At 33.1% G+C, this 12030-nt stretch overlaps 1 protein-coding gene across 1 annotated transcript; it reads left to right on the top strand.

Moving 5' to 3' along the window:
* The first annotated feature begins 293 nt into the window (after positions 1 to 293).
* LOC141297557 (steroidogenic acute regulatory protein, mitochondrial-like) lies at positions 294 to 11618 on the top strand. Its single transcript, XM_073827974.1, has 7 exons — positions 294 to 357; positions 440 to 544; positions 2144 to 2280; positions 2370 to 2528; positions 6621 to 6805; positions 9822 to 9915; positions 11505 to 11618. Exons 1-7 carry the CDS (start codon positions 294 to 296, stop codon positions 11616 to 11618), a joined length of 858 nt encoding a protein of 285 aa, XP_073684075.1.
* The last annotated feature ends 412 nt before the right edge of the window (positions 11619 to 12030 follow it).

Here is a 12030-nt window from a genome sequence, read left to right as displayed (position 1 = left end):
ATACTTTGGCTGGAAACAAAAAATCTAAGTAACAAAAGCATTTTTTGCAGTGTGACTCAGACAGAATTGTGATTTTTGAATTATTCCTCTAATCTTTTATCACATCTAGCAGGTTCCAGTGACTTTAAACAGTGCAAATCTGCATTCTTGTTCCTCTTGAATGTGGCCTTGTGGGCAAAGCCAAACTGAATCCTATCTTACAAATGAAGCCGTTATCTTCATCTCTGTCCTTCACCAGCTCTATATAAGCGTCCCATGGCCTCCTCCTCTTTGCCATCTCAGCAGGAGCCAACATGCCGCCGGCTATCATGAAGCTCTGCTTTGGAATCTCATACCCACTTGTACGGAGCATTGCAGGTGCCTGACCTGAAGCTGCAGCTCTATGCATGAGTTTGTGTTTGTATTGTGTTTTATTGATGGTGTCTTTGCTGTCCCGCAGGTCTGCAGCGAGCAGCTCTGGTGGCGTTCGGCCAGGAGTTTGCACGCTGGCAGAGCAGAGGACAAATTGCCCTTTCAGCATGGAGCCCTTTGAGATGGACTGAAAGTGAGTCTGTGCATTTATATTTACTGTAACTTCAATGCTACAGCTAATGCATGATGCAGAGCTGCAGTTCAGTCCAGAATGGTGAGCATTAAAAAGGCTCTTCTGCTCACCAATGCTGCATTTATTTGATCTAAAATGCAGTAAAAATTGCACAATATTTTTAATATTCAAAAAGCAGTCTTCTATGTGAATATCTGTTAAAATGTAATTTATTTCTGTGATCAAAGTTGAATTTTCAGCATCATTAGTGCAGTCTTCAGTGTCACATGATCCTAACATGCTGATTTGCTGCTCAAAAGTTTACATACACCTTGCAGAATCTGCAAAATAAGAAGTATCATGCAAAATGCATGTTATTTTTTATTTAATACTGACCTTAATACACAGTATATTTTACACAAAAGACGTTTACATATAGTCCACACTCTTAAAAATAAAGGTGCTTTACAACGCCATAGAATAACTTTTTTTTGTCTAAATGGTTCCATAAAGAACCTTTAACATCTGAAGAACCTTTCTGTTTCAAAAAAGGTTCTTTGTGGTTTCTTCAGATTCTAAAAACATAAGAAAGAGGTGGTTCTTTAAAGAACCTTTGACTGAAAAATGGTTCTTCTATGGCATCGCTGTGAAGAACCTTTTAGAGCACCTTTATTTTTAAGAGTGCCCAAGAAAAAACAATAGTTGAATTTATAAAAATTACCGCTTTACCAATTGATTCTTAATACTGTGTTGTTACTTGAATGATCCACAGCTGTGTTTTTTGTTTAGTGATAGTTGTTCCTGAGTCCCTTGTTTGTCCTGAACAGTTGAACTGCCTGCTGTTCTTCAGAAAAATCCTTCAGCTCCCACAAATTCTTTGGTTTTTCAGCATTTCTGTGTAATTGAACCCTTTCCTTTGAAAAATGTGAAGATCAGGGTAAATGTAACTTATTTTGTCTTCTGGGAAACATGTAACTATCTTCTGTAGGTTCTGAAGGGCAGCACTAAATGAAAAAAATATGATATTTAGGCAAATAAGAAAAATGTACACAACTTCATTCTGTTCAAAAGTTTTCACCCCCGGCTCTTAATGCATGGTTTTTCCTTCTGGAGCATCAGTGAGTGTTTGAACCTTCTGTAATTGTTACATATGAGTCCCTCAGTTGTCCTCAGTGTGAAAAAATGGATCTCAAAATCATACAGTCATTGTTGAAAAGGGTTCAAATATACAAAACTGCTGAAAAACCAAAGAATCAGTAGGACCTGAAGGATTTTTCTGAAGAACAGCAGGCAGTTTAACTGTTCAGGACAAACAAGGGACTCATGAACAACTATCAATAAACAAAAAAACACAGCTGTGGATCATTCAGGTAACAACACAGTTTGAAGAATCAAGTGTACAGTATGTATGAGTACATTTTAAAATTTCAACTATTATTTTCTCTTGTGAACTTAAACACATTTGATGTGAAATACCTTATTCAGGTCAGTATTAATTAAAAAATAACATGCATTTTGCATGATCCTTCTTATTTTGCTAAAATAATTAACATTTTGCAGATCTGCAAGGTGTACGTAAACTTTTCAAAATCCTAAAACTTGTATAATGATTGTCTTCAGAGGTAAAGCTGTTGGAGCAGAGGATGTCTGTGTTGGCTGATGAGGACGTGTTTTATCTGAGACAAGGAGAAGCAGCGCTCAATGAAGCTCTAAACATTGTGGAATCTAAGGATGGATGGAAACTAGAGATGGCCGAGGTGATCTTCTATGAAATGACATCTTTAAAAAGTTCTCTTGGTGTGCAAAATGTGTTCTCAAAGGAAATTATGAACGTCTTTCCCTTCAGAAAAATGGAGATGTGATCTATAGTAAAGTTCTCACAGGCAACAGGAAGGTTTTCCGATTAGAGGCCGAACTGAATGCGTCTCCACAGGATCTTCAAGACATCTTGTTCTTCAGAATAGAGGAGATGCACGAATGGAACCCCAGCATTAGACGCGTCAAAGTAAGACTTATACCAAATTAGTACTTTTATTTATTAAGGATGCATTAAATTGATCAAAAGTGACAGCAAAGACATTTATAATCAAAAAAAAAAAAAAAAAAATTTAAGTAAATGCTGTTCTTTTTAACTTTCATTTTATCTGTAAATCCAGAGAAATAAAATATAATATAATATATATAATCAGAAATGTTTCTTGAGCAGCAAATTAGCATATTAGAATGATTTCTGAAGGATCATGTGACACTGAAGACTGTTGAAAATTCAACTTTGATCACAGAAATAAATTACATTTTAACAGATATTCACATACATGAAAGCTTTTTTGAATATTAAAATATTTTACCATTTTAACTGTATTTTTGATCAAATAAATGCAGCTTTGGTGAGCAGGGGAGCCTTTTTATGCTCACTATTCTTACTGACTCCAAACTTCTGAACTGAACTGCACTGCAAAAAAATAAATAAAAAAAATTCTTAATTTTCTTAAATTAAGAAGGATTTTCTAGACAAGTAAAAATTAATTTATTGTTTTCAGAAAAAAAAAACCAAGTCTAAATTCAGTTTGAAATAAGACTTTTTTTTTTCTTACCCCATTGGCAAATTAAACTCAAAAACAAAAACTCACTTAATTTTGACTTGTTTTTTCTGAAAACAAGAAACTATTTTGTACTTGTCTAGAAAATCCTTCTTGATTTAAGAATTTTTAAACATTTCGGCTGGAAACGAGACAAAAATCTTAAGAAAAGCATTTTTGGCAGTGTGCAGCTTTGCATCATGCATTTATGATCAGTAATGATGCTGAAAATGTAACTTTGATCACAGAAATAAATTACATTTTAACAGATATTCACATATAAAACAGCTTTTTAAAACTGTAAAAATATTTCACAATTATTACAGTATTTTTGATCAAATAAATGCAGCCTTGGTGAGCAGAAGTAACACATCTAGCATAAACCAGACTAAGAAAATCTGTTAGTAATTCTGTCACAGTTTCAATTCCCAAAGCAGAACCTGACTGTAGTTGTAAATATAGTGACAGGAGCTTTGGATTGATGGTTTTTGGCTTGTTGAGCAGCTCTCAAAGACACACCGCTGTTTAATATTCCCTCTTGATAAATCAATAGAGCTAAAAGTGTTCAGATCATCGATCTGTTGCCTAAGCAGATATATGAGGGAGGTGAGGTTTCTCTCATTTTCTGTGAGGGTCACACAGCATCTGTTTTTAAGATGACTTGTGTTAATAATATAAATAAAATATTAAACAAAAATGATGCAATGCTTGGCCTATACTACTGGAATTTAACTATATTTGTCACCCTGTCTTAAGTAGCACAGGTATATTTGTAGCAATATGGGTCAAAATAATCAATTTTTTTTATGCCAAAAATCATTAGGAAATGGATCATGTTCCATGAATATATTTTGTAAATTTTCTACCGCAAATATATCAAAACGTAATTTTTGATTAGTAATATGCATTGCCAAGAACTTCATTTGAACAACTTTAAAGGTGATTTTCTCAGTACTTTAATTTTCTTGCACCTCAGATTCAATATTTTCAAATATGTCCAATCCCAACAAACCATACACCAATGGAAAGCTTCCATAGATTAGTGATATCTTGTTCATTCAATTTACAAGCTAAATACATTACATTTAGCATGTGCTTAGCTAGCTGTTGATTTAACTAGAAAAAAATGGTTCCAGGGCCACAACTCAATTAGTTGGAGTAACTGATTTTTTTGAGTAATCAACTTAAAAATGTACTTATGCTACAAAATAGTTCCTCTAACTCAGTGTGGTTTGTTGGTTGAACAAAATTTCATTAAAAGTTGTCAAAACTCAAAAAAATTGATGCAAACATTTCTGTTAATTCGGAAACACATCTAATGTCCCGCTAAATACACTTAAAGTTAATTAAGGTATTTGCATAATGAATGTTACTTTCTTTATCATGGTTGTGTCTATTAATTACACAGATTAGTTTTGCCTTTAACTGTGTTGCCATAGAAACGCATAACCCCGAGTCTGAGGAAGTGAACATATAACGTCTAGATAGTCATCTAGTGATTACGGTAATTATGAGATGAAATGAGCAGCATTAATCACAGAGCAGCTGACCTGAGGACACATGAACACAACCCCTTCCATCATGTATGTTTAACTTATCAAGAGACACACATGCAACTGTTTGGATAAGATATACGTCTTAAGACACCAGTTACAGACAAACTAATTACATTCGAGATGAAAGATGCAGAGAGAGACACAAGGTGTTCAACAGAAACACACACTATATAGTAGAAAAGCCTTCATTTAATTAAAGCTTTTCTCACTGTAAAAAAAAAAGTTGTTTCAACTCAAAATAATTTGTTACCCCGCTGACTTAAAATGTTTAGTTTAGTAAACTAAAATATTCCAGTTGTCACTTAAATTAACATTTAGTAACTTAACATTTCAAGTTGACTTAAGTAAAAAATTTAAGTCAGTTGGGTAACAAATTATTTTAAGCTGAAACTTTTTGAAACATTTTTTTTACAGTGATACATTTTTTTTACCAGTTTCAACTTAAAACATTAAGTTCATCAGCTGCCTTAAAATTTTAAGTTAAATAAACTTAAAAGTACAAGTCATTTTAACTCGTTTTATTGTCGTGACTTTTAGTTTTAAGTTGATGTAACTTAAAATTTTAAGGCAGCTCCTAAACTTAAGTTTTTAAGTTGAAACTAGGGAAAACATTTTAGTGTATATAGTGTATTTTTCTGTTGAACACCTTGAGTCTCTCTCTGCTCAGTGTTTTCTGTGAGTTATTGATTGCATCACAATTTCTGATTTAATTTAATCAGCAAAGTGTGGCGAATCTGTGTATTTGCTTATTCATTATGCAATACTGAAAAGTCATTATGAGTTGAAATGACTTATAGTTTTAAGTTGATGTAACTTAAAATTTTAAGGCAGCTCCTAAACTTAAGTTTTTAAGTTGAAATTGGGGAAAACTTTTTAGTGTATATAGTGTATTTATCTGTTGAACACCTCGAGTCTCTCTCTGCTCAGTCTGTTTTCTGTGGGTTATTGATTGCATCACAATTTCTGATTTAAGTTAATCAGCAAAGTGTGGCGAATCTGTGTATTTGCTTATTCATTATGCAATACTGAAAAGTCATTATGAGTTGAAATGACTTATAGTTTTAAGTTGATGTAACTTAAAATTTTAAGGCAGCTCCTAAACTTAAGTTTTTAAGTTGAAATTGGGGAAAACTTTTTAGTGTATATAGTGTATTTATCTGTTGAACACCTTGAGTCTTTCTCTGCTCAGTCTGTTTTCTGTGGGTTATTGATCGCATAACAATTTCTGATTTAATTTAATCAGCAAGGTGTGGAGAATCTGTGTATTTACTTATTATTCATTATGCAATACTGAAAAGTCATTATGAGTTGAAATGACTTATAGTTTTAAGTTGATGTAACTTAAAATTTTAAGGCAGCTCCTAAACTTACGTTTTTAAATTGAAACTGGGGAAAATTTTTTAGTGTATATAGTGTATTTTTCTGTTGAACACCTTGAGTCTCTCTCTGCTCAGTGTTTTCTGTGGGTTATTGATCGCATCACAATTTCTGATTTAATTTAATCAGCAAGGTGTGGAGAATCTGTTTGTTTACTTATTATCCATTATGGAATACTTATAAATAATTTTCATATAAATAAGCACAGCTGCATGAATGACAAATAGAAAATTATAGAGAATCAAATTTTCTTATGTGACCCGGGACCACAAAAGCATAGATTAACCATGTTATTTGTTGCAATGCTGTGGTTATACAAATGGTAATCAGTACGCCAAAAAAAAAAAAAAAATGTTTACTGCACTTTTACTATAGTAAAACCATGGTACATTTTTTCATAAGGGTAAACTCAAGTCTGCAGTAGCCAAGATGTTAACTACTTAACTTTCATGGTTTGCTTATTGTAACGAAAACTTCACAATATAGTTATTTTGTTTTGTTTAGACTCTTTCTGTGTTGTGTTTCCATGAAATAATGAAAGTCTGACTGAGCCTCATGATTAAAACAAACTCCTTTATCCCGCAGGTGTTGAAACACGTGAGCAGGAATACTGTGGTTACACATGAGGTTTCGGCAGAAACAGCAGGAAACCTGATTGGTCAGCGGGACTTTCTGAGCGTCCGGCATTCGTCCAAGATTGGATCACGTGTTTATTTGGGTGGAGCTGCGACGTGGTTGGAGTCTTTGCCTCCTCAGCCAGGGTTTGTCAGGTAAACACACCGCAATGGAGGATGTGATCATTTAGAAGACTCTTTAAAGTGTGTCACAATGTGTTTAGCCAACAATTTCCACTTAGCGATTACTCCACTTCCATCCAAAAAAAATAAAAATAAAATCCTGATAATCTACTAACCCCTATGTCTTTCCAAAATGTTCATGTCTTTCTTTCTTCAGTTGCAAAAAAATGTTTTCTGAGGAAAACAATTCAGGATTATTTTCCATATAGTGGACTTCTATGGTGCTCTGAGTTTGAACTTACAAAATGCAGTTTAAATGCAGCTTCAAAGGCCTCTAAACGATCCCAGCTGAGGAAGAAGGGTCTTATTTAGCGAAACGATCGGTTATTTTCTAAAAAATGACAATTTAAATACTTTTTAACCTCAAATGCTTGACTTGTCTAGCTCTGCCTGAACTCTGTGTATTTCAGTTCAAGACAGTTAGGGTCTCATTTTCTCTTCCAACTTCAAAATCATCCTACATCCCAAGTACAGACCCAGTGTTTACAAAGTGAACAGACAAGGAGAGTCAAACAGCCTTTACAAAAAAAGATAAAACAGCAATGTAGGATGATTTTGAAGTTGGAGAAAATGAGATGAGAGTTTTTTGACATACCTGTCTTGAACCAGAGTACGCATGTGCATCACAGAGCTAGACAAGATAAGCATTTGCGGTTAAAAAGTATATAAATTATACTTTTTTTTTTCAAAATGACAAATCGTTTACCTAGATAAGACCCTTATTCCTCAGCTGGGTTCATTTAGAGTCCTTTAAAGCTGCATTGAAACTGAATTAACCTTCAAAATTAGCATCATTTAAGTCCATAATGTAGAGAAAAATCCTGGAATGTTTTCCTCAAAATATTTAATTTCTTTGCTGAAGAAAGAAAGACATAAACATTTTGAAACCATCGCTTATTTAAAAAAAGTACAATTTATACAATTTATATACTTTTTTCAACACACCCTAACTGTCTTGAACTGGAATACACAGAGTTCAGGCAGAGCTAGAAAAGACAAGCATTTGAGCTTAAAAGGTATATAAATTGTACATTTTTATAGAAAATAACCAATAGGTTCACTAGATAAGACCCTTCTTCCTCATCTAGGATCATTTAGAGCCCTTTGAAGCTGCATTGAAACTGAATTTTTAACTTTTCAATCCATTGAGCACCATTGAAGTCCACTATATGGAGAAAAATCCTGAAATGTTTTCCTCAAAATAATTAGTTCCTTTGTGGCTGAAGAAAGAAAGACATGAACATTTTGGATGACATGGATGTGAATAAATAATTGTTCTTTTATTCACCCCCAAGTTGTTTAATTCACACTGACTTACTTCAGTGCAAAGCAAAAATATGTTTGAATGCCAAAGCTTATGTTCTCTAATCACAGTGCCACAATTTTTTTTTTATTGAACATCGACTAAAAGTGCTTTAAGTGACTTCAAGAGCCCTGTTTGTCACTTAAAGCTCATATATGATGTCTGAAGACTTTGCATTTAGCGCAGAAGCCACATGTACCACCATTATGGCACTTTTACGTTGTTTTGTAGTAAAAAGTATAAATAAGTGTCACCATCCACTTTTGTTTTATGAAACAGAAGCTCAATTAAAGGATTAGTTCACTTTCAGAACAAAAATGTACAGATAATGTACTCACGCCCTTGTCATCCAAGATGTTCATGCCTTTCTTTCTTCCTTCAGTCACAAAGAAAATATGTTTTGTTGAGGAAAACATTTCAGGATTTCTCTCCATATAGTGGACTTTTATGGTGCCCCCGAGATTGAATTTCCAGCTGAGGAAGAAGGGTCTTATCTAGTGAAACCATCGCTTATTTAAAAAAAGTACAATTCATATACTTTTCAACCTCAAATGCTCATCTTGTCTAGCTCTACGATGCGCATGCGTACTCTGTCTATTCCAGTTCAAGACAGTTAGGGTATGTCTAAAAACTCCCATCTCATTTGCTCCTCCAACTTCAAAATCGCTGCAGAAGTACCGACCCAGTGTTTTCAAAGTGAAAACACAATGACGATTAAAGCCCTTTATAAAAAAAGGTAAAACAGGGATGTAGGACGATTTTTTTTTTTGTAGGGAGTTTTCTGACACACCCTAACTGTCTTGAACTAGAATACACAGAGACTAGCTAGACAAGATGAGCATTTGAGGTTAAAAAGTATATAAATTGTACATTTTTATGGAAAGTAACCAATCGGTTCACTAGATAAGACCCTTCTTCCTCATCTGGGATCGTTTAGAGCCCTTTGAAGCTGCATTTAAACTGCATTTTGGAAGTTCAAACTCGGGGCACCATTAAAGTCCACTATATGGAGAGAAATCTTGAAATGTTTTCCTCAAAAAAACAATTTCTTTACGACTGAAGAAAGAAAGATATGAACATCTTGGATGACAAGGGAGTGAGTAAATTATCTGTAAATTATTGTTCTTGAAGTGAACTACTCCTTTAATGTGGGGTTTTGGATCATTGAGGGCGATAACTGATGACTTTACATATTTGATGTTTTACACTGCAAAAAATGCTTTTTTGTCTTGTTTCCAGCCAAAATATCTAAAAATTCTTAAATGAAGAAGGATTTTCTAGACAAGTAAAAATTATTGTCTTAATTATGTGAAAAATAAGTCAAAATTATGTGAATTTTTGCTTATAACAAGCAAAATAATCTGCCAATGAGGTAAGAAGAAAAATCTTATTTCAAACAGAAAACAAGATTATTTTTCTTACCCCATTGGCAGATTTTTTTGCTTGTTTCAAGCAAAAACACTCTTAATTTTGACTTGTTTTTTCCTGAAAACATATTTAGATATTTTGGCTGGAAACAAGACAAAAAATCGAAAAAAGAAAAGCATTTTTTTGCAGTGTACCTCTCTTTACTTTTCATTTCATATAGATTGCAATTAGAAGTTGCTTTAAGTAGACATACTCTAAAAGTGTTTTCTGATGGTAAAGACTGTCTATAAGTGTTTATTCTTTGTTTGTTGTGTTCAGGGCTGAAGACGGACCAACCTGCATCGTCCTGGAGCCGCTTCAGGACCGTCCCGACTGCAGTCGCTTCATCTGGCTGGTCAACATGGACGTCAAGGTACAAAATGACACTATCTGACTCAATAAAAAAAAAAAAAAAAAAAAATTCTTCTCCTCTCTTTCCTGATCTTCCCTTTCTAGCCCGTACTCATCTAACAACGCCTGACATATGGTATTTTTGAGCACTTCCTATGTCGATCTGCCTCCTTAGGATGAATCACTTGTTGTATTCCCCAATTGTAAGTCGCTTTGGATAAAAGCGTCTGCTAAATGAATAAATGTAAATGTAAAACATGCACAATTTTGACGATTTTCCTGATTGTGTGATGACCAGCAGATAAACACAGACATTATATGTGACCCTAGACCACAAAACCTGTCATAATGGTCCTTTTTTTAATTAATCTGAAAGCTGTTTTCATTCTGTATGGTTTGTTAGGATAGGATGATATTTGGTCGAGATACTATTATTTGAAAATCTGGAATCTGAGGGTGCAAAAAAAAAATCTAAATATTGAGAAAATCACCTTTAAAGTTGTTCGAATGAAATTCTTAGCAATGCATATCACTAATCAAAAATTATGTTTCGATATATTTGCAATAGGAAATTTACAAAATATCTTCAAGGAACATGATCTTTACTTAATATCCTAATGATTGTTGGCATAGAAATGATTTTTCGAAGTACATAAAGTACATAAAAAATACTATTTTTTTCTACTTCAAAACTTCGTTTCGCTCCTGATTTGGGAGTCACACTCATTGTCTTTGCAGTCAAAAGTGGCCGGACACCTGAAACGCAACTTCTTTTTTACCGTCAGTAAAACCAATCTAATATATTTTTGTTCAATAATATTTTTTCTTTTTTCCTTTCTATTTTGAGAGAATTTTATGGTACTAATTATTATTTATGCAATAATTATGATATATTTTTTCCATTGAAAATAGTACAATTTGTTTCCCTAATTTTTCTAAATTAATTTTTAATTAATGCAGTATTTCAGATTAAAATAGAGACTAGGCCTTTCAAATCCATTTTTTGAAGACAGATTAGCACCATCTGGTCAGAGCAATGAAAGAAAAACATGACATAATTGCTTATTTTTAGTAAGTAGTGGACTTGAACATATATTTAGACATTCTGAAAGAGTACTTTTTGTCAATTTTTAGATATTTTCTTTTAGAAGTGTTAGTTTTTGCATTATGATTATAGTCAATCCTGAACAAAATGTTAGAAAATGAGCGCAAGGAAGCATTTTTTTACCCATATTTTGATTTGGAATTTAATTTAAAAAATGCAATGCATTGAGACATAACAGTTTAGGTAAAGAGTTAGATGTTTTTACGCCCACTTAGCCTGTTCGAAACATTTTTTTTTCTGTGTTCACATTACAAGTGCCATAAAAGTCACCAGGTTTCATGTCATTTTGATAAAGCTGTGATTTTTGAAAAATACATAATGTTAAATTCTTTGGTCAGAAGTGACAGAAGAAGACCGTACAAGAGTTAAACCAGCATTACTCTATTATTTGTGAATTTACTACAGATTTTTGAGTGAAAATAGTTTCTAAAGCCAGTCTTTCCAGCTTCAAAGATTCCCTGAAGTATTTCTGCAGTGGTGTGTTGAGCGTGTCCTTGTGTTTTCAGGGTTGGCTGCCGCAGTCACTATTGAACAAGGCTCTTCCTCGAGTGCAAGAGGACTTCACTAAACACCTGCGGCGCCGGCTGGAAGCAAAGGACCCAGAAAACAACCGATGCTGAGAGTCAGACAGCAACACTGATGGCAGAAGTCGATATAGGAACATAGACATGCAACATACACCTCAGATGAACACTATGAAACTTGTGTGGAAGATAACAAAGCAAATCAACTACTCATGATTTTTTTAATTGATTTGACCATATAAAGTGACAATAAAAATATTTTTCACAGCATGTTGTTTTAGTATTTTATTTATATTTTAAATTATTTTTATTTTTAAATTTATGTATTGCAATTTTATTTTAAATATAGATAAAAAATATTTATAATATAGATAAAAATGTTTTGACCTTTTAGCTCTTAAAATACAACAGTTATTTTAGTATCATTTTTATAAATATTGCAACATTTCTATTTTCATTATATATAATGATTTTATAAAAAAAATAAAAAATATAAATAAATATTAAA

Source organism: Garra rufa, chromosome 22 (genome assembly GCF_049309525.1).
Source record: "Garra rufa chromosome 22, GarRuf1.0, whole genome shotgun sequence".
Lineage (NCBI taxonomy): Eukaryota > Metazoa > Chordata > Actinopteri > Cypriniformes > Cyprinidae > Garra > Garra rufa.
Note: the sequence above shows the minus strand (reverse complement) of the source record. Positions and strands in the feature narration are given on the sequence as shown.